General features: G+C 42.7%; 3 protein-coding genes and 1 pseudogene across 4 annotated transcripts; 3 read left to right on the top strand and 1 right to left on the bottom strand.

The window, feature by feature from the left end:
* Positions 1 to 100: 100 nt before the first annotated feature.
* LOC123087618 (RPM1-interacting protein 4) lies at positions 101 to 3,296 on the bottom strand. 2 transcript variants are annotated; one of them, XM_044509657.1, is made up of 4 exons: positions 3,140 to 3,296; positions 1,372 to 1,866; positions 1,021 to 1,203; positions 101 to 310 (listed from the first exon to the last, which is right to left on the bottom strand). In XM_044509657.1, the coding sequence occupies exons 1-4, from the start codon at positions 3,140 to 3,142 to the stop codon at positions 278 to 280; spliced, it is 714 nt and encodes a 237-aa protein (XP_044365592.1). In that variant the 5' UTR covers positions 3,143 to 3,296; the 3' UTR covers positions 101 to 277. The 2 variants fall into 2 exon arrangements, with proteins under 2 accessions (XP_044365592.1, XP_044365591.1); XM_044509656.1 differs by having other exon boundaries at positions 2,892 to 3,169.
* Positions 3,297 to 6,380: 3,084 nt separating this feature from the next.
* Positions 6,381 to 11,407, top strand: LOC123087614 (uncharacterized). Its single transcript, XM_044509653.1, has 7 exons — positions 6,381 to 6,730; positions 6,852 to 6,990; positions 7,088 to 7,265; positions 7,399 to 7,654; positions 7,823 to 8,045; positions 8,144 to 8,267; positions 8,823 to 11,407. Exons 3-7 carry the CDS (start codon positions 7,104 to 7,106, stop codon positions 11,331 to 11,333), a joined length of 3,276 nt encoding a protein of 1,091 aa, XP_044365588.1. The 5' UTR covers positions 6,381 to 6,730; positions 6,852 to 6,990; positions 7,088 to 7,103; the 3' UTR covers positions 11,334 to 11,407.
* Positions 11,408 to 11,637: 230 nt separating this feature from the next.
* On the top strand, positions 11,638 to 15,455 carry LOC123087615 (zinc finger MYM-type protein 1). Its single transcript, XM_044509654.1, has 2 exons — positions 11,638 to 12,164; positions 12,241 to 15,455. The coding sequence occupies exon 2, from the start codon at positions 13,239 to 13,241 to the stop codon at positions 14,487 to 14,489; it is 1,251 nt and encodes a 416-aa protein (XP_044365589.1). The 5' UTR covers positions 11,638 to 12,164; positions 12,241 to 13,238; the 3' UTR covers positions 14,490 to 15,455.
* Positions 15,456 to 17,724: 2,269 nt separating this feature from the next.
* On the top strand, positions 17,725 to 20,966 carry LOC123084080 (receptor like protein kinase S.2-like; annotated as a pseudogene).

Raw genomic sequence — 20,966 nt, 5'->3', positions numbered from 1 at the left:
CCTTTACTATATCAGTTGGCTTGTGACAAGTTTTACAAACCGTCCTTATTTCCCAACCTGCTTCCCCTTTAATCCAGGAATGAGACAATTGTTGCAAAACTCAGGAAACCAACCACTGATTACAAATGCTCAAGAAAATGCTGAATCACAGCCTTGTGAATAATTCATGCTCCGATACATGTCTCGCTATAACATAACATCTCAACAAAACAACAGATTTGGCTACTCATTTCACAAAGATACAATCGCCACAGGTATGTTACAGACAGGGTGGGTGTCACTTCTTGAACCAGCTGAAGCATGAGCAGCCCTGAAAAAGAAGCAGACACGCACGTACCATCTATTAGATGCGATTTATCGACACTATCACATTTTCAATGAACCAAACACGACTGAGATATCGCTACCATAAGCAACTACTCTACCGCATAACACAACCCCTTAACAACCAGAAGTCCAGAAGTAACATTACTTAATATTTTTGCAATTGTTCTGCTAAGGAACTGTATATTGCAATGTTGGAGATGAAGCAAGCAATTATCTTAGGTATGGTGCACTATCTTGCATCTCGATGGCCAATGCTTGAAGCGGCGAAAACTAGTTCCACAAGCAAAACAAGAGAATCTTTACTCCACATGTATGACAACATTTGTGGTGAAACCAACATCAACAAAACTACAAAAGCATGGCGGAACTGCTGACTTTGTATTCAATATTTTGCGACAATTATTCAAAGGAACTGTAGTTTGCACCGCTGAAAGTAACTAGTGCTTGGCCAATTTTCAGTTATTGTGGAACTAAGCATGGCGGTATGATCTCTAAAAGCAGTGGAGATGGAAGCAATCAATTATCTTAGGTATCTATACTAGGTGCACCATCTTGATTCTCAATGGCCAATGCTGCTGATATTAAAGCGGCGAAAACTAGTTCCACAAGCAAAATAGGGAATCTTTACTCCACATGTATGATAATAGTTTTGGTGAAACCAGCAGCAGTACACAAAATTAAAAGCAGACTCACCGAAGATTCATATCTGTCCCCTTGGTTGTAGCGGTCCTTGTATGCATGGCTGGTGCCGACAGTATCCGCACCGGACTGCTTCTCCTCCCTCACCTTCTCAAATATGTCAGTGAAACCTTCACCAGTCGAAGGATCTTTCTCATCCCAGTCTCCAAACTTTGGCACAGCTGATCCTCTCTCGGGCTGCACGTGCAAAAATCACACAACAGCACTTCAGAAAGTACACGTACCAGCAGTAATACTCATAATGCAATTACATTCTGCCTAATATATATTATTTCATTCATATTCAGTATAGGAAAAGAACGGTTTTCATTTGACTGAGACTCAAAGAAGCAGCTACGGCTTTACCGTTTCATCGCCGCGCCCGGTTGGCCTCATCTTGGACCTTCCAGGTGTGGTGGGAGCAGAACCCCTACGATCCGCAATAGGAGATGAAACCCCACCTTTGTTTGCAAGCCTTGCCTGCTGCCGAGGATGGATGGGTGACCTCTCATTGCTTGCTTTCCTTGCAGCGCCGTCGTAGTTGGTCTGGTCACCATATCTGTGGTTAGGTGACTCGGCATGCGTTTTCCGGGCAGCGGCCTCGTGGCGACGGAGGTCGTCTTCTCGGGTGGCACGCCTTTCGTCCCTGTTCTTCCGCAGCCCCGGCTCGGACCCCGGCCTCAAGGGGGAGGCCTTGACCGACGGCGGGTCGTTCGAGGGTGCCTGTGCAGCGCCTTCATTGCGATCGTTTTGGTTGACAGGCCTCCCCGGAGATTTGCCCATGCGGGCGTTTTCGAAGTACTGCGTGTAGCCTTGGCCTTCGTCCTCCCAGTTCCCAAATTTAGGAACTCCTTGATGTTGCTGGTACGGTTGAACAAGGAAGTAACTTGTTAGTATTAACATGTGATGAGCAGATTAAATTAAGACGCGTAATTTTCTAGGCAAGGCACTTGGCATACTAAATGAACTCCAGAGACCAGAAGCACAACTGGACAAAGAGATAAGATAATGGTTCAGAGCATACAGAATACTGAACCTTGTAATCTACTCTGAACACAAGATTATGATAGGATAATGGAGTATTCCTTGGGCATGTTAATCTACTCTGAACACAAGATTATGATAAGATAATGGAGTACAATACAAGATGTTGCCACTTGAGCATGTTTTGTTTCATATAAGTATAACACACACGCGCGCACACACACACACACACACATGAATAAGATGTAGAGGGGAGTTCCATTTGACTAATCATCACTAAAATAAGGATTGCTATTTGACCTCGCCTGATAGCATAATGTTTGCTCATTTCAGTCTTGTTGTGTCAACTGCAGTTTTGTTCAACCAATCATATTTTCATCAGATCAAATTGTACTAGTGGCCTAGTGCATAAGACAACTAAGACAACCCAAACAAGCTTTGGCACCAACTATCCTTGTACCACGGGATACGCAACAAAATCACATTTCTGGATGCACAAACAGAAAGACTAGATCTTGGTTGCCATTTTGGTCAAAAATGAAAAATCGGCACATTTATTCCATGGAGAAGAAATTGATTCCATGGAGAAGAAATTGACGCAATCTGTCTCCCCACCAGCCAGCCAGGCAGCAAGCAGAGTATGACAAGTTGGTCAAACCATCTGAAGGGGAAGAAAGGGAAGGGCATCTCTGCCATCCGAAGGCGATTCCTTCCAAGAAGAAATCCCACATGGCGCAGACGGCAAGAGGGAGCGGCGGCCGCCCAAAAGAAGAATCTTCCCTACGACACCAGTCAGCCCACGGATCCGAGCAAACACGGCCACCCCACGTCCCCACCCCCACCTCGGAGACAGCGGCGGCGAGCCTGCCAACCAACCAATCATGAATGGAGCGAGGACTTACGGCCATTTCCGCCGGAGAAGGGCGTCGGCGGCGAGTCTCGCCCCTGCCGGCCTCCTGGATGGATGGATGGGATTCAGAGAAGAAGCAACCGCCGCGTCATTCAAGGGATGAGGAGGAGGAAATCGGGAGGGCCAATAGGAGGGGAGGGGGTAGGAGGAGGAGGAGGACCGGACTAGCGAGACTAGGCGAGGGAGAAAAGGGAGTAGCTGGGAGAGGAGAGGAGGGGAGAAGAGTCGTGGTTGTTTGACCATTATGGCGTCGGATCCTTCTTCTTCTTGCTGCTGCTGCTTCCTGTTCCTAGTTCCTACTATACCTATCGCCTTAATAATACTGCCTGCTGCTGTGCTGGAGGGAGGGAGTAGTCTCCATCAATCATGGTGTTAACTTTGGCTAGCTACCTCTGCCGCTAACCTATCGTCAACAGTAGAGTGACACAAGAGAGAAGACTAGTACTGGCTGACTGCTTCTTGCCATACTAATGTGGAAACAAGAAATCATATTTACCGTTCATGTAGTATCTAGCATGCATGTTGGTGAATTTTAGCTTTACTTTGTGGAGTGTTACATTCGTCTTTTTTTTTACTTAAGTGTTACATTCAGATAATACTTCAAGACAACACCCTGCGTTGCGTGCCCTTCTCTAAGAGCAATGCTACACCTACGTAAACCTGGCTACGTAACTTACGCAATAAGTAATAACAAGCGTGGATGATTAGGATTGGTCTTTGGGTGAGGCCGGGGCCCACCGGCCTGAAATCAGGGAGGATGTTTAGATTACACACAAGGTTTCGTAACTGTACGTAGGTTCTTTCGTACGTGTAGGATTTTCGCTTCTCTAAATGCCCTTCCCCGCCCCACCCAATTTTCATTAGTGGCCCCGCCTCACTTCCTAACCACCTCATAATCCCCCGGTAAAGTCCGGTTAGTCTAGCATCTCTTGTTACATTCGGTGATGCGCCCACAAGCACCCTGTGTGAGTAGGGGTCGCAGCCGCAGGGCCGGATCTGGGCTCTGCGGGCTGGCGGCCTCGGATTAGATGGCGCGATGGTGCACACACACGTTGCCGGGGCAACGAGGGTGCGAGTGCCGCAATGGCGTGTAGTTGCAGGAAGTCGGCCCTGTCCTGGGCTCCTGCGGGCCTGTGGCTGGGGGTCAATGGCTTGGTGCGCAGGCGCCGCCCAGCGCGGAGGATTCGCTAGCATTGCTGCCTAGCATGGGCGTGGTGTGGCGTTGTGGGGGGCACACCGACTAGATTTGGGCTCAACTCATTGTGTTGGAGGTTCGAGGCAATAACTACTCTGTCTTGCCTCTAGTGGGTGTGTGGCGGTAGGGGTGGGCAGGCCGACCAGGCCCCATGCGCCGCCAGCGTACTCGTTGCGTACGGGTGCCTGGTCCAGTGGAGGTACTTGTTGGCCTTGGCCGGTACTGTGGGCGTGGTGGTTGTGCTGCTCCAGATGAAAGCCTGGTCGGTGCTTGTCGGCAGGCGGCGACGTTATCCTCCTTGGAGGCGTCGTTGGGCAGATCTATACATCCCCAGCTCTCGGATAAAGATCTCTGAGCGAAAGCCTAGATCCTGCTGCAGGGTCGGGCATTGTCATCATCTTCAGCGTTGTTTCCCCTCTTTAGGGTGTTGTCTTGAAGAGCTTTGTTCCATTGATGCTTCCCGCGGGTTGGACGTGCATGACATTGCGTTCGGTTGATGTTTGTCCGTCGATGTGTGCGGTTAGGCTTCTATGACAACGATGTCGAAGACGTCACTATGAAGATGCATACAAGGTTACATCGGATAGTTACCAACTTTGAGTTGCAGCGGAAGAACAGTTGGCATAGATCATTCTTGAAGTCCCTCTAACCATACACGGTAATCCCTTGAACCATCCACAATGATCCCTCGAACCGTACACGGTAATCCCTTGAACCATCCACAATGATACCTCGAACAAAAGACCGAAAGCCCGACCTCTCTACGTGTTGCACGCGTACGGGCTTCACAATCCGGTAGTGCTTCGCCGTCCAGAGCTTTGCGTCACCGAAGAACTAGAGGAGGGAGAAGAGAACTCACAAGGCTTCTCAATTACGAGGACTAGAAAATAGTAAAATTAGTTCAAATCTAGATCAAGAAGGGGAGAGCTAGAGAGGGGGGCGCCCAAGATCAAAGGGAGTTGTTTCTCTAGTGCACCCCCCCTCAAGTATATATAGGTGGAGGGGCGGAGGGGCCACTGACTTGGGGAGGGCTCGTCCCCTTGACACAACGGCCTAGGGAGATAAGTCCCTCTCCAACTAGCCCCCCCCCCCCCCCAAAGCTTGTCCAACAAGCTAGGGGGCGCGACCTTCGTATTGGACCCATAGGCCCATTAACTCTCCCCTATTAGGCCTAATTAGTATTTTTCTTTAGCCCATTGGCACTAAATAAATCCTAGGGACCTCCCGGATCATTACCAGAGCCATCTATTATTTATATTAGGTCCCCGAAAATATTTTCTACCTATATATCATTATCCGATATTACCCGATATTCCCGTAAACCCTTCCGGTAACCCCAAAACACTTAAGGTTACTCTCAAAACTATTTCGGTAATATTTTTTCATATCTCCCACTCCCGTGTGAAGATTTTTTCGAAATCATAAACTTTTTTTTTCAAATTCATGAATATTTTATACAAATCTGCGAACATTTTTAAAAACCATGATTTTTTTACAAATCTGTGAACATTTATGAAACCCGTGAATATTTTTTGTATCGAAGAACATGTTTTGAAATTTGGGAACATTTTTAGAACTTCACGAACATTTTCTTGAAATGCATGAATGTTATTCGAATTCATGCATTTTTTGTATCAGCGAACACTTTTTGAATCGATGAAGTGTATTTTAAAATTTTTGGAACAATTACCGAAATTTCCGAACATTTTTCGTTTTTTGTGAACACTTCTAAAAAATCCATGAACATTATTTGAATTTGCAGAAAAAATTAAACCAATGAACAATTTTTGAATACATAAACATTGTTCAAAATTGTGAACATTTTTTTCAAAGTCGGGACACTCTTTTAATGCACGTAGTACATTTTATGATTTTTTGAACATTTGTTTTTTCTGAATTCACAGTCATTTTATGATTTGTTGAACTTTTTTTTAAATTCGCAAATATTTTGAATTTGGTTGTACAGAGAGGATAGCTTGAGGATGCAATTATGCCACAGTGGCAAGCACCAGTGATAAGTAGTACTCCCTCTATTTCATAATGTAGTGCTTATAGATTTTTGTGAAAGTCAAACTTTACCAACTTTGACCAAGTATATAGAAAAAATTGTCTACATTTACAATACCAAACATGTACATTCTGAAAATATAACTCACGATGTATCTAATGATATGCATTTGGTATTCTAGATGTATCTACTTTTTTTAATAAATATGATCAAAGTTTGTAATGTTTGAATTTTGTAAAAATCTATAGGCACTGCATGATGTAACGGAGGGTGTAGCGCCACTGAGTGAGGGTCAGTAGAAGCTCCGTCTTTCTTATCCATCCCGTTCTACTCTCCCGGGTCCGCAGATTCTTGATCTGAGTTTCTCGGGCGAATTGCTTATTGGATTTCTTCTTCTCCTTCTTCCTCTGAGTAGTTTTTCCCCTCCCCTTCTCGCTGTAACCGGTCCTTTGGAGCTCCGTTAATCCCTGCGCCGGCTCTCCTGGATCTGATGCTGAATAAGGAGGGAAGCTGCTGCCGCTGCCGTCGCCGCCGAGCTGCTTGTTCCGCTGAAAAACACCACCTTTCCCGTGCGCGACGGAGGCGGAATCCGCTCGGCGTTGACTTCGTCCTTCCTCGCATAGCCAAGGTATTCATGTTTTTTTTTTGAATCTAAGGTATTCGTGTGTTAATTAATCTTCCGTAAAGAAATATAACACCGTTTAGATCACTACCTTACTAATCCTTTTTACATTTTGAATAAAACATAGCATCTTGTCATGTGAAGTGTACATCTTGGTAAAAACACCTGTTGGAGAAGACATACTGAAAACAGCTTGCATCCTCAAGCCTCTTACGTTTCTGGTGAAAACAAATTGGTCAAAGTAGCCACCGCCAACAAGTGGCACGGTAATTAGTTCTCATGGTCACCTTAAAATGAAGTCATTGCTCTTTTTTTAGATCATCATTGTTATTGTTAAGGGTGCTCCACTCATTTCGTTTGCAGTGATTGCAATTTGCAAATGGACCGTGAAGCCTGTACAAGCCACAATGTCCTTGAGAGGATTCTGCTTGATGAAAGCGCAGAGCCCACAAACCTGCCGTTATCACTTTTGGAAGACATCACAAATTGTTTCTCCCTTGATCACCAAATTGGCAGCGGCGGATTTGCGGTGGTTTATAAGGTATCACACAACTATATCTATTCAGCTTCCCTAGTCTTAGCCACAGTTGATTTAAAAACTAAGCATATGTATCAGATATTCAAACCACCACACACACATGAGTTGTTTTTAACAATCTATTTTGTCACCGTAGGGAGTGGTCGGGAAAGGTACGGTTGCTGTGAAGAAGCTGTCAAACACGTATGGTGTTCACGAGAATAAATTCCAGGAAGAGATTAAGTGCCTGATAAAGGCCAAGCACAAGAATATTGTACGGTTTCTGGGGTATTGCGCTGACGCGCAAGGTAAAATGAAAGAGTACGAGGGGAATCTTGTCATGGCAGAGGAACGAAACTGGCTGCTATGTTTTGATTATGCATGCAACGGGAGTCTCGATAGACACATTACCGGTAGGATGACATCGTCTATTCCCATCTTTGTTTAATCTGTTAAAGGTTATTAAATACACAACATGGTGTATACTTATTTTACCTAGTATTCATAGATTAACATGACATTATAGCCATGTACCTAAAGTACGTAAGAAACTACAAATCCTGGCTGCTCCTTGTGTGCAGATGCAACTTGTGGACTTAATTGGAGGAAGCGGTATCAAATAATCAGGGGGGTGTCTACAGGTTTAGTTTTTCTCCGTGAGAAGGGTATTCTTCACTTGGACTTGAAGCCGGCTAATATATTGCTAGACAGTCACATGGTACCCAAAATTGCTGATTTTGGTCTATCAAGATGCCTTAGTCAAGCACAAACCTGTGCTATTACTCAAAATATATTTGGAACAAAGTAAGCCAGTCTTTTTGAAAGCTCTTCGTTTTGTTAGGCACGACGACTTTACATTTATCTGCATATTTATTGTCGGGGCTTTATGAATGTTCCTACAGAGGATATATGGATCCAGAATACATCAGATCAGGCCAAATTGGATTCGCGTCAGATGTATATAGCCTTGGCGTTATAATCATGGAGATACTGACAGGAGCAAGGAGATATTGCAAAGATGAGCATGTAAGAATGAGTTAGGCGTTTGCCCCAAGTTGAACTATAGATTTTGACATAATTGTGTTACGCTTTAACTTAGCAAAATATCTTTCCTTTTTTTTTGTCTATACATATTTTATGGAAACAATCCCTTAGAGAGGTGTTCGACTTATGGGGCATGGATCTACCCATTCGAATTCAAAACATGTGGCTCACATTTACATATACATGCATTCACCTCATTTGTTAAAAAAAATGTGTGCACTTCTGTACGAAATAAAGGCTATTTATATTTCTGGAAGTAACATGTAGTCCCTTAGGTATACCACCTAAACAAACTGATCATTTTAAGATACTCCAAGTGAATTGCATGAAAATAAATCACAGGCGCACTTGTTTTTAGGTACCCATTTTCTGTGCGACAGACATAGGCAGTACATACACAAATTAAACTTAAAACATGTGAAAGAAAATAATTGTGGTCCTGTTTTTAGGATTCAAGCATTTTTTTCTCTAGTAGCTGTAATGTAATAACCACATATATCATTATAATAAATACTAACTCATGATTGCACCTTATAGGCAGTCGGAAGATGGATGGATCGATTGAGGGTATCAGAGGGGGACATGCAATTAGAACAAGTGAGAGTATGCAGTGAGATAGCGATAGAGTGCATGGACTTGGACCCAGCGAAGAGACCAGATGCATGCCATATAATTGATAGACTTGATAAAATTGAGGGTCCTGACAAATCAGACAAAACTGGCATCAACAATTCATTCACTGAGCTGCAGGTAAATTTACCAAGGGAACAATTTGAAGAAAGAGTTGGAAACCCTGCAGCTAAGAGCCTCCAAGCGGATGTCGAGGAACACTCTGAAATATTGGAAGATGCCGCAAAAACAATTGAAAGGCCTCATTTCCAAGAAGGCCAAGAGAAATTAGGCCAGTTATCATTATGTGGTGGGCAAGATACGATGGAAAAGCTCAACCGCCATGAAACAAGCAATTCTAGCTCTATATCTACTCTGTTCTATGGGTTTAGCATTTTGGACATGTACAACAAGACAGCATACAGGATTTTCGATAGGAACAACAGGCGTATATCAGAACAGTCACATTTTATAAATATCTTCACAACGGAGGAGCTCAGGCCAATAATAATGAGTAGTAATCTCATCAGAGAAGTTAACTCCGCTAAAGTTTACAAAGGCGTTGTTGATGATGCTCTGCTTGCAGTAAAGCAAATGTTTAATGCTGATGAAAAGCAATTAAAAAATGAAGTCATCATCCAGTCTCAAATCATACACAAGAACATTGCTTGTCTCATAGGTTGTTGCCTAGAAATGGATAACCCCATTCTGGTTTACGAGTTCCTCCCCAGAGGAACCCTTCATGACATACTTCACAGCGGCAGCAAGGTGCCTCTCAACTTGGATGTGCGTCTAAATATTGTTGCAGAATCAGCACAAGGGCTAGCCTACTTACATTCACAAGCTCGTACCAAAATCTTGCATGGTGATGTCAAATCAGCAAATATACTCTTGGATCATAACTTTGTGCCAAAGATCGCGGTCTTTGACCTATCGAGGTTGATTGCGAGAGATAATGAACGCACTTCCTTCGTCATCGGTGACATGACCTATATGGATCCAGTATACATGCAAACAGGTCAACTGACAGAAAAAAGTGATGTCTACAGTTTTGGAGTCGTGATCTTGGAGCTCATTAGCAGGAAGCCCACCTATATTGACAGTGTTTGGTTAGTGCAGAGTTTCATTGAATTACGCAGAGAAGGGAAGAAAGCAACCGAGCTCTTTGACAAGAAAATTGCAGTAACAACGAGAGATTTGGTGATCCTTGACTGTCTTGCAGAGATTGCTGTGGACTGTGTTAACCTTGATGTGGATCAAAGGCCCACAATGACGGAAGTTGCAGAGCGCCTTGTCATACTGAATCGATCTCGTAGATTACATGCACGACATACGAGTGCTGACTATTCAGAGGAAACTGACATTAGTTCTTCATTTGCTGAGCAACGGAAAGTAGGTCACTTACCATGGGGAGTGCAAGATACAAACGGTCGTGGTGGAGGTAATTCTAGCTCTGTCTCTACTGGGTTTTTCAAGTTGAACAATTTGGATATTTTCAATTGGAAAGGGCGCAGAAATTTCAATAGGAACACCAGGCATACATTAGGAAAGTCACATTTTATAAAGATCTTCAGGAAGGAGGAGCTCAAGCCAATAATAAGGAGTGCCAATAGTATTGGAAGAGGTGCCTTTGGTGAAGTTTACAAGGGATTTATTGATAACACACTGGTTGCGGTAAAGATACCGATTAATTCCAGTTTGTTAGAGCATCCACAATTTCACAATCAGGTCATCAACATGTCTCAAGTCAGCCACAAGAATATCGTCAGGCTCATAGGTTGTTGCCGAGAAGCAGATCACCCCATGCTAGTGTTCGAGCTCGTCTCCAATGGTACCGTGAATGATATTCTTCATGGCGGCAATAATGCGCCCTTAAAGTTGGACGTGTGTCTAACTATTGTTGCAGAATCAGCACAAGGGCTAGCTTATCTGCATTCACAAGTTCGTATCAAAATCCTGCATGGTGATGTTAAACCGGCAAATATACTCCTGGATGAAAACTGTATGCCAAAGATTGCAGGCTTTGGCATATCAAGGTTGATTACAGGAGATAAGGAACACACTGTCCATATCATCGGTGACATGTGTTATATGGATCCAGTGTACCTGCAAACAGGCCGGCAGACCTTGAAAAGTGATGTCTACAGTTTTGGAATTGTGATCTTGGAGGTCATTAGCAGAAAAAAGGCCACTCATTCTGATAATAACAACCTAGTGAGCAGTTTCCTTGAAGTTCACAGAGAAGGGAAGAAAGCAACCGAGCTGTTTGACAAGGAAATTGCAGTAACAACAGGAGATTTGGAGGTTCTTGACTGTCTGGCAGAGATTGCCGTGGAATGTATTAACCTTGATGTAGATCAAAGGCCCACGATGACAGATATTGCAGAGCGCCTACTCATACTGAATCGATCTCGTAGGCCAAAAATTGTTTGCCAATAAGTTGATGTGTATTGTGTGGTATGAACAATATGCATGTGGATGAATAAGATGGGCAACTATCGGCGTTGGATTTATTTTTCTGCCGTGCACAAAATCCTTGAAACACACACTGAAATACCATGATGTGTAATGCTTTCTCTTGGTTCAGAGAAATTTTCTGTAGATGAATACTACTTGCTGGGGACATATCAGACTATAGCTTTCGGACACCGCATGGCAAGCTGATGAGTCCAACATGGTTGTTTCCTTCTGAATGAACTGCTGGTGGACTATGCAGGGCACAACGGAGCAGGGGAGGTCGAGGCGGCGGCCTCAAGAGTTTGGCAACATCGATTGCGTTCACCTCGTATCGCTTGGGCGGCGAGGTTGCTCTCGATATTGTCGGCGGCGTCTCAAGCGTCACGTTTGGTGGATTGCAGGCACCTTCACCTTGTGGGAGCATCTAGGGCCGGCCTTGGGCCAGGGCAGCAGGGGCGACGGCCCGTGGCCCAGTGAAATTAGGGGCCCCGACCTGTAGGGTACAGTGTATATATAAAAGCCCATATGAATTAGCGCAAATAAAAAAGTAAGGGGCTGTAGGCAGGGTCGGAGGGAGGCCCATCTCCAACAGAAGCCCAACTGCCAAGAGGCCCGAAGTCACGCCGGTTCGTTTTCTAGCCTGTTCGTTTTCTCACCAAGGGGCACAGAGGCGAGCGACTCTCCTCCTCCTCAGTCTGAACGCCGGTTCGTTTTCTCGCCTGTTCGCCTTCACAGATTGGCCGACCGGGCAACTGCGAGTCTTCGACAGCGGCTGCCGCCAGATGCGTTCGCAAGGAATAGCAGGAGACAAAGGTAAATCTCAAGATTAATTTCTCTTAGCCCTCAATCTTAATCTAGTGATTAATCTATATTCTTCTTTTTACAACAGTAGTGTTCTTGGAGTAGAGTCCGATCTGTTGTTGATGACTTGGTCCTGGACTTCTTGTTCCTTGATGATTGACTATGGATAGTTGCAGCCTGAAGAACACAGATTTTCACTGATTTATTGCAACCTTCAGCCTTCAAGTGCCTTCAATCCTTTTCTTGCAAACATGCTGCCCAAAAAACATTTATCTGGTTTCCAGAAAAGAACAAAGAGGAAAAGAATAGATAAGTTAATTGGAACTCAGAAGGGAGCTATGCATAAATTTGCTGTGAGAAATGACACTACTGATAATCTTGATGAATTAGATGGCAATGGTGCTGAAAAACAACAACCTGCTGAGAATGAGACCATAATTGAGGAAAACAATGCGCATGAGACTCCTATAAATTTGAGTGGCCGTGAGAATCCTACAAGTGTTGATGAACAAGGGTCTTCTCCTTTTGATATCTATGACCCTCGACACTGGGACGCTCTTGACAATAAAGCAAGAGATATTCTGATTGAAAAAGGGCCTACAAGGGAATACAATCTTGTATTCGAAACGGATAATATTGGAAGACATTTTTCGTATGCTTACTACTCAAGAAAGCTTAGTAATGGGGAGGTCAGTGATCGGAAGTGGTTGGTGTACTCTAAACATGTGAATAAAGTTTACTGTTTTGGCTGCAAATTGTTCAAGTCTGAAAGTAGCAAAAGTTTACTAGCATCTGAAGGACTAATGGACTGGAAGCATCTGTGAGAAGCTCAAACTTCATGAGAATAGTGTTCAGCATATCACTAACATGAATACTTGGAATGAGGTAAGACTGAGGCTAAGTAAAAATGTGACAATTGATAAAGATCTGCAGTAAGAAATTGCAAAAGAGAAAGAGCGATGGAGACAAGTTCTGATTAGAATTGTTGCTGCAGTGAAGTTTCTTGCCAAGCATAATTTGGCTTTTCGAGGACCAAATGAGAAACTATACCAAGTTAGCAATGGAAACTTTTTGGGAGTAATTGAAATGATAGCAGAATTTGACCCAGTTATGCAAGATCATCTTAGGCGCATTCAAAATAGTGAAATTCACTATCATTATCTTGGGCATAAGATTCAGAATGAGTTAATTGGCCTTCTTGCTCAGAGTGTGAAAGATTCTATCTTAAAGGTAATTAAGGATGCCAAGTATTTCTCTGTTATATTTGATTGTACCCCTGATGTGAGCCATCAAGAACAATTGACTCTAATTGTGAGATGTGTAAACATGTCAAGTGCCACTACAAAAATAAATGAGTATTTTCTAGAGTTCCTAAAGGTGGATGATACATCAGGACTTGGACTTTATAAAGAGTTAATAACTGCACTTGGGTTGCTTGGTTTGAATGTTAATGATGTTAGAGGTCAAGGATATGATAATGGTTCAAACATGAAGGGAAAACACCAAGGTGTCCAGAAGAGGTTACTTGAAATAAATCCGAGAGCATTGTACATGCCATGTGCCTGTCACAGCCTGAATCTTACTCTATGCGATATGGCAAAATCTTGCAGCAAAGCTATTACTTTCTTTGGAGTTGTGCAACGGATCTACATATTGTTTTCAGGCTCTACTAAAAGATGGCAGGTATTGCTTGATAATGTTCCAAACCTTACTGTTAAATCTCTCTGTAATACTCGCTGGGAGAGTCAGATAAAGAGTGTTCAAGCTATTAGATATCAAGCACCTCAGTTAAGAAAAGCTCTATTGGAGTTGCAGAGAACTTCTAATGATGACCCCAAAACTAAGAGTGATGCAAAATCTTTGGTTACTGCACTTGGAAATTTTGAATTCTTAGTTGGCATGGTCATTTGGCATGATATTTTATTTACTATCAACATGGTCGGTAAGAAGTTGCAGCTTGAGTTTATGTGCATTGATGTTACCCTTAAGCAAATTGAAGGTGCCATCTCATTTTTTAAGAAGTACAGAAATGACGGCTTTACATCCAATGTGAACATTGCAAAATCTATTGCATCTGACATGGATATAGACCCTATATTTCCTGTAAAACGTCATGTTATCAGAAAAAAGCACTTTGATGAAACTAATGGTAGTGAAGAAAATAATCAAATGGAAGAAGCGCAAGCAGTTGCAAAGGAATCATTTAGAGTTAAATACTTTCTCGTGAGGATAGATGTTGCAATTAATTCCCTGACCACCAGATTTGATGAGCTTAAGTCATTTGGGAGTATATTTGGCTTCTTATTCAACTCTAAAAAAATTGAAATCCTTGGATGATAATGACCTGAGAAGATGTTGCACTAATTTTGCAAAGACTTTTTCTCATGACAACTCAGCAGATGTTGACTTGGATGATTTTGTTTCTGAACTGAAAGTGTTGCAAATGACATTGCCAAATACACTCATGCCAGCAGATCAGATATTTGAGTTTGTTAGAGCTGCAGATTGCTATCCAAACGTGTCAATTGTTTACCGAATTCTCTTAACTATGCCTGTGACGGTAGCATCAGCCGAACGGAGTTTTTCAAAATTGAAGTTGTTGAAAAATTACTTGAGGTCAACTATGTCGCAAGAAAGATTGAATGGATTGGCAATATGTTGTGTTGAGAAGGATGTGTTGGATAACATTGATCTTGATACTGTCATTAATGATTTTGCATCAAAAAATGCACGAAGGAGCCGTTTCTCATGATTGCTGGAGGCTTGGAGGTTCGTTAGCATATGATTTACTTTTTGTTATGCTCTATAACTTCTATGATATTTGATTTAGACCTGAAGTATGACGTTGTTATTTATGACCTGGAGTATTATTCACCAAGGAAAATTACTACTGTTTATTATAGCTTTGCAAGATTTTTTTTTCTATCAATGTATGGGTTCATTTTTTTCCTCCAATGTCGCCACTGGGCCCATTCATTTGAGTTCGCCCCGGGGCCTCCGAAACTCGAGGACCGGCGCTGGGAGCATCCCAGGTCTGCTCCTCTCATAGCAGTCGTGGCTTCTTCTCTCCGGCAACAGTGGGTTCATCTGTGTATGGCATTAGTATGCTCCAATGATGGTTGTGGCATCGTTGGCAAGTGTGGTGTGGCCTTGTGGTGTGGCGATTTGAGTTGGCTTGGCCATGTGGCGAGTGGGGCTTGGCCCTGTTTGTATCGGTTTTCGCCCGGTTTTCCGTTATTAACTGGGCAACCTTCTTCTTAATTAATGAAACGGGCAAAGCTTTTGCCTCGTGTTTCGAATGAACTGCTGCAGATCAACTCTGGTCTTAATGAATCTTTTATACTAATATCAAAAGGCCTGATGCTGCTTGGCGTGAAAGACTACTAACGTTTGGTTTTCAAGAACTGAAAACAAACAAAGGATATGGTGTTGTGTTTTCTGATTATTATTGTTAGAGATATATCTTGCCCTCCAAGTCTTGTACTCAATATATACTCGCCCTCGAGGCTCAGTAATACATCCATCATGTTCCGCCAATCCCTGTATCCCTTCTAACAATTATGATGGTTGTCGATTTGGACTATTTTCGGTACTTTCTTTCCAAATTCGTTTGTAGAACATCTGTTGGTCCACTTTGGTGGGAAATCAGTAGTTAAGTGAGCAGTGGTTTTGTATTAACTAGACTGGTAGAGTGATAGTTGCATGAGTATTTGTGTTCAAGGAGAGAGCACACAGTGTTTGTGCAATCTTCAGTCAAGCTCTCCAAACAGTGAATGGGAAATTTGTCGAAAAAACAGTAAATGAATCAGGTTTGTTTGTGCTTTTGGTGCGAGAATTTCATTTTGAACAGACTTGAGAAGTTGTATTGTGCTTTGGTATATTGTCAGGATTCATTATGTGATTCAGGTGTTGTGATTCTTGACCGGTTTATGTAAATCTGTAGATTGGCAGAATTCTGCGTATCACCTGTTCCAAAAATAAACCATGCATTTCTTTCCTGAAAAATGAAATCCTTAAAATACTTAGGAAAGCAATTTTAAATCAAAGATAAACCATATGTTTCTTTCCCTGCGAAAAAGGGTATACTCCCTCAAAAAAAAAAGAGAGAGAGAGAGGGTATACTCACTGAAGAACGGGGGTTCCCAAGTGCCAGCCACTCCGTCGCTCTCCCTCCTCGCCGTCGCAACCCATCAGCATTCTTGCGCCGAACCTCCATTGCTACTTGCGCCGGTCCCTGGATTTAAGGCGGAATCGAGGAAGATGAATCCCTGCACGCCTCCAGCCCCCACCCCCCCATCGGTGAGAGTACTGTAGTGTCTTTTGGAAATCGATGCGCACAAATTAATCAATCCATTTTTGCTCGAGATACAAACTGGTTGAGCTCGATTGATTAGCTTGTGCCAATTCGCCGGTTTGTATTACTATACATTTATACTGCGCGGATGCTGGGAGGGGTGTTCCACCTATCCATGCTGGGAGTATACTAGTGTCACTAAACATAGAAGGGCGTGTGGTTAGCTAGGCATTGTCAGGGAGAATCAAAGCAAGACTGGCAGCAGTGAGGCTAGCTCGCTCGGCTGGGCATTGACTCTCTACTTCCTCACATATCCATCGACCCCATCGGCCATGCCACTGTGAGCAAGATCCATTTCATATCTCGCCAGAGAAAAGTCACCTGCCGAGGGATTGCTTTGCACATTCATCAACCGGTCTTTGGAGCTGAGGTATTTATGTGTTAATTCGTAGCTTAATTGGCCAGTCTCTTCTCGATCTGATTTTCTTCGGATGGAAGGCACTCTAGGTAGTGCATTATCTTGCGTCCATGTTCTGATTTCATCTTAATCTCCTCTCTTAGTCTCCTTGCTAGGTACTCCCTTTAAACTGCAAAAACGCCTTGCATTAAGTTACAGTGGTTGTAGTACGTAGTAGCTAATTCCTTGGCATGTCAAGCGTACATATTGTGAAAACACCTGTTGGAGAAGCTTACATCTTCAAGACTCTCCCTTTTTGGTCAAACCAAAGTGCTCAAAGTATCCTGCGATGACACCAGGGTGTGGTAATTAGTTATCGTGATCGCATCATCAATTCTGTGAATAAGCAAAGAAACCAAGAGCACACCTGTTAATTATTTACCTTTTAATTTCAACCACATATGTCAAAAATATGGTTTCCACCCAGTACTGTGTTGACAAATGGTCGAGAAGCTGAGTAAATACACAATTAATGTGGGGGTGAATGAGTAGTCTCGATAAGAACTGATGCCCAGAGGAGATCACATTGTGTGTTCAATATGGCAAACTAGTCAATCAGATAGTATGTCCCTTGATGGAAAGCTTGAAATATGACTCCTTCAAAATAAATTTAAAATAGCATGCACTTGATCAATTCTATTGCTGTGTGATGCATCAGGTCTTCATTCTTTAATTGTTCCTTCCATGATTGATTAATCGTGTAATTATGTATACTGGTAGCTACCCTCACTGTAAAATGTAGGCATTAATTGCTCTTGTTTTTTTAGATCATCACTGCTCTTGTTTTAAGTGTCCTTTCATTTCTTTTGCAGTGATTGCAAATGGACCATGAAGCCGGCACAAGCCAAGTTCATGTCCTGGATAGGCTTCTGCTTGATGAAAATGCAGACCCCACAAACCTGCCGTTTTCACTTCTGCAAGACATCACAAATCATTTCTCTGTTGATCACCAAATTGGTAGCGGCGGGTTCGCGGTGGTTTATAAGGTACCACACAACTAGACCCCGTCAGCTTGTTTCTCCAATCCTAATCACAGTTGGTCTAAAAGCTAAACAGACATATCAAAAACTCACACCACCACACGCGCACGAGTTCTTGTTAAACAATGTACTTTGTCGCTGTAGGGAGTGGTCGGCAAATGCATGGTTGCCGTGAAGAAGCTGTCCAACACGTTTGCTGTTCCCGAGAATAAATTCCATGAAGAGGTTAGAAACCTGATAAAGGCCAAGCACAAGAATATAGTACGGTTTCTGGGCTATTGTGCTGACATGCAAGGAAAAATGGAAGAGTACGAGGGGAATCTTGTCATGGCAGATCAACGGAACTGGTTGCTCTGTTTTGAATATGTATGCAACAGGAGTCTTGATAAGCACATTTCCGGTAGGTTGAAAACGTCTATTCCCATATTTACTTAGTTAAAGGTTTAAATACATAACATGTTGTTGACTTATTATGTCACATTATCGCCAGGACCTAAATTAAGTAAGAAAATACGTATCTCGGTCGCTTTTTGTGCCGATGCATCTTGTGGTCTTAACTGGAGGGAGCGATATCAAATAATCAGGGGGATATGTGAGGGTTTACTTCTTCTCCATGAGAAGAGGATTATTCACTTAGACCTTAAGCCTGCTAACATATTGCTAGAGGCTCACATGGTATCCAAAATTTGTGATTTTGGTCTATCAAGATGCCTTGATAAAGGTCAGACCCGTTTAATTACTAAAAGCCGGTGTGGAACACTGTAAGACAACCTCCTGAAAGCTATTCATTTTTTTATGCACGGCTTAATTACTTTGTATTTATTTGCACATTCATTTATCCTAAGACCTTTAAAATCTTCTCACAGGGGATATATGGATCCAGAGTACCTCAGATCAGGAAGAACCACATTTGCGTCAGACATATACAGTCTTGGTACTGTAATCTTGAAGATACTAACAGGAGTGAAGTGGTATCTCGAAGAGGAGACCGTAAGTACAATTAAGGCTTTAACTCCAAGCTTCAGTGTATATTTTGAAATAATTGTGTTCTGCTTTAACTTAGCAAAAATATAATTTTATGATATTTTCTTTGTTCCTAGTTTATGAAAACAGCCTGTCAGTGAGGTGGTTGAGTTGTGAGGCATGAGTCTAGTCATCAGAATTCAAATCACATTTAGATAAACATGTGTGTGTTTTCACTATGAAAGAAAAACATATTCATACGATGTAGTCTCGCATCCTGTATGCCACTTAAATAAACTGACAATATACATGTGTGATATTATGTATACTTTAATCGCAAAGATAACCGATGCAAATTCCATTAAATTAAACCTTTGTCTACATTATAGGTATAAACAATATATACGCAAATTAGGCTAAAACATGTGGAATGAAATTAAATGGTTCCAATATAAATCATCATGCTGAAGGGGAGCCTTGGCGCAACAGTAAAGTTGTTGCCTTGTGACCATGAGGTCACGGGTTCGAGTCCTGAAAACAGCCTCTTGCAGAAATGTAAGGAAAGACTGCGTACAATAGACCCAAAGTGGTCGGACCCTGCGCAAGCGGGAGCTACATGCACTGGACTGCAGTAAAAATCATCATGGTCTATTTTTTTAGGTTACCAGCACTTTTACTGTAGTAGCTGTAATATAACAATCACATATATCATCAAAATTGGTTATAAAAATACTAACTCATGATTGCAACCTTATAGGTAGTTCAAAGTTGGATGATTCGGTTGGAGGCATCAGTGGGGGACATGCAGTTGGAACAAGTGAGAGTATGCTATAAGATAGGTATAGAATGCATGAACCTGGACTCAAAGAAGAGACCAGTTGCACACCATATAATTGATAGGCTTGACAATATGGCAACTGCTGACTGTTCATATGAAACTGGCACCAACAGTTCATTAGTTGAGCTGCATCCGAGTTTACCAAGTGAACAATTGGGAGAAAGGCTCACAACCGAGAGACTCCGCAAAGCGGATGCCAAGGAACACTCTAAAATATTGGAAGATTCATCATGCGGAGCCCAAGATACAAAGCAAAAGGCAAACCAGCATATTGCAAATATTTTCAACTCTATCTCAACCGTCTTCAACAAGCTGAACAATTTGGACATCTTTAACAGCAAAACACGCATGTGTTTCAATAGAAACTTCATGCGACATAGATTAGAACAGTCAGCTACTATAATGATCTTTGCAAAGGACGAACTCAAGCCAGTACTCAGGAGTAGCAATTTGATCGGAAAAGGTCCTTTTGATGAAGTTTACAAGGGCGTGGTTGATAATGCACAGGTCGCAGTTAGGAAACTATATAATGGTAATGCCATAATGGACGACCAATTTGCAAATGAGATCATCATCTGGTCTCAAGTCAACCACAAAAACATTGTTAGGCTCATAGGTTGTTGCCTGGAAATGGATACCCTCATCTTAGTATACGAGTTTGTCCCCCGAGGAAGCCTTCATGACATTCTTTACAGCAACAACAAGGTGTCTCTCAGCCTGGATGTGCGTCTAACTATTGCTGCAGAATCAGCACAGGGTCTAGCTTATCTGCATTCGCAAGCTTTTAACCAAATTCTGCATGGCCGCGTTAAACCAGCGAGTATACTCTTGGATGATTACTTTACACCGAAGATCTCAGACTTTGACCTGTGGGGGTTGATTGCGAGAGATGTGGATCCAGTGTACTTAAATCGGTGACATGTCTTATGCAGATCCAGTATACATGCAAACGGGCCTGCTAACCGAGAAAAGTGATGTTTACAGTTTTGGAGTTGTGATCTTAGAGCTCATAAGCAGGAAGGAGGCCTGTCATTCTGGTAATAACAGCCTAGCAAGAAGTTTCCTTGAGGTTCATGAAGAAAGGAAGAAAGCAACCGGGTTGTTTGACAAGGAAATTGCAGTAACAACACGAGATTTGGAGCTTCTTGACTGTCTTGCAGAGATTGCTGTGGAATGTCTTGACCTTGATGTGGACCAAAGGCCCACGATGATAGAACTTGTGGCACGCCTTCTCATACTAAATCGATCTCGTAGGTCAAGAGTTGTTCACCAACAAGTTTGA

This window comes from Triticum aestivum, chromosome 4A (assembly GCF_018294505.1).
Source record: "Triticum aestivum cultivar Chinese Spring chromosome 4A, IWGSC CS RefSeq v2.1, whole genome shotgun sequence".
Lineage (NCBI taxonomy): Eukaryota > Viridiplantae > Streptophyta > Magnoliopsida > Poales > Poaceae > Triticum > Triticum aestivum.
This window is presented reverse-complemented; position numbering and strand designations above follow the sequence as displayed.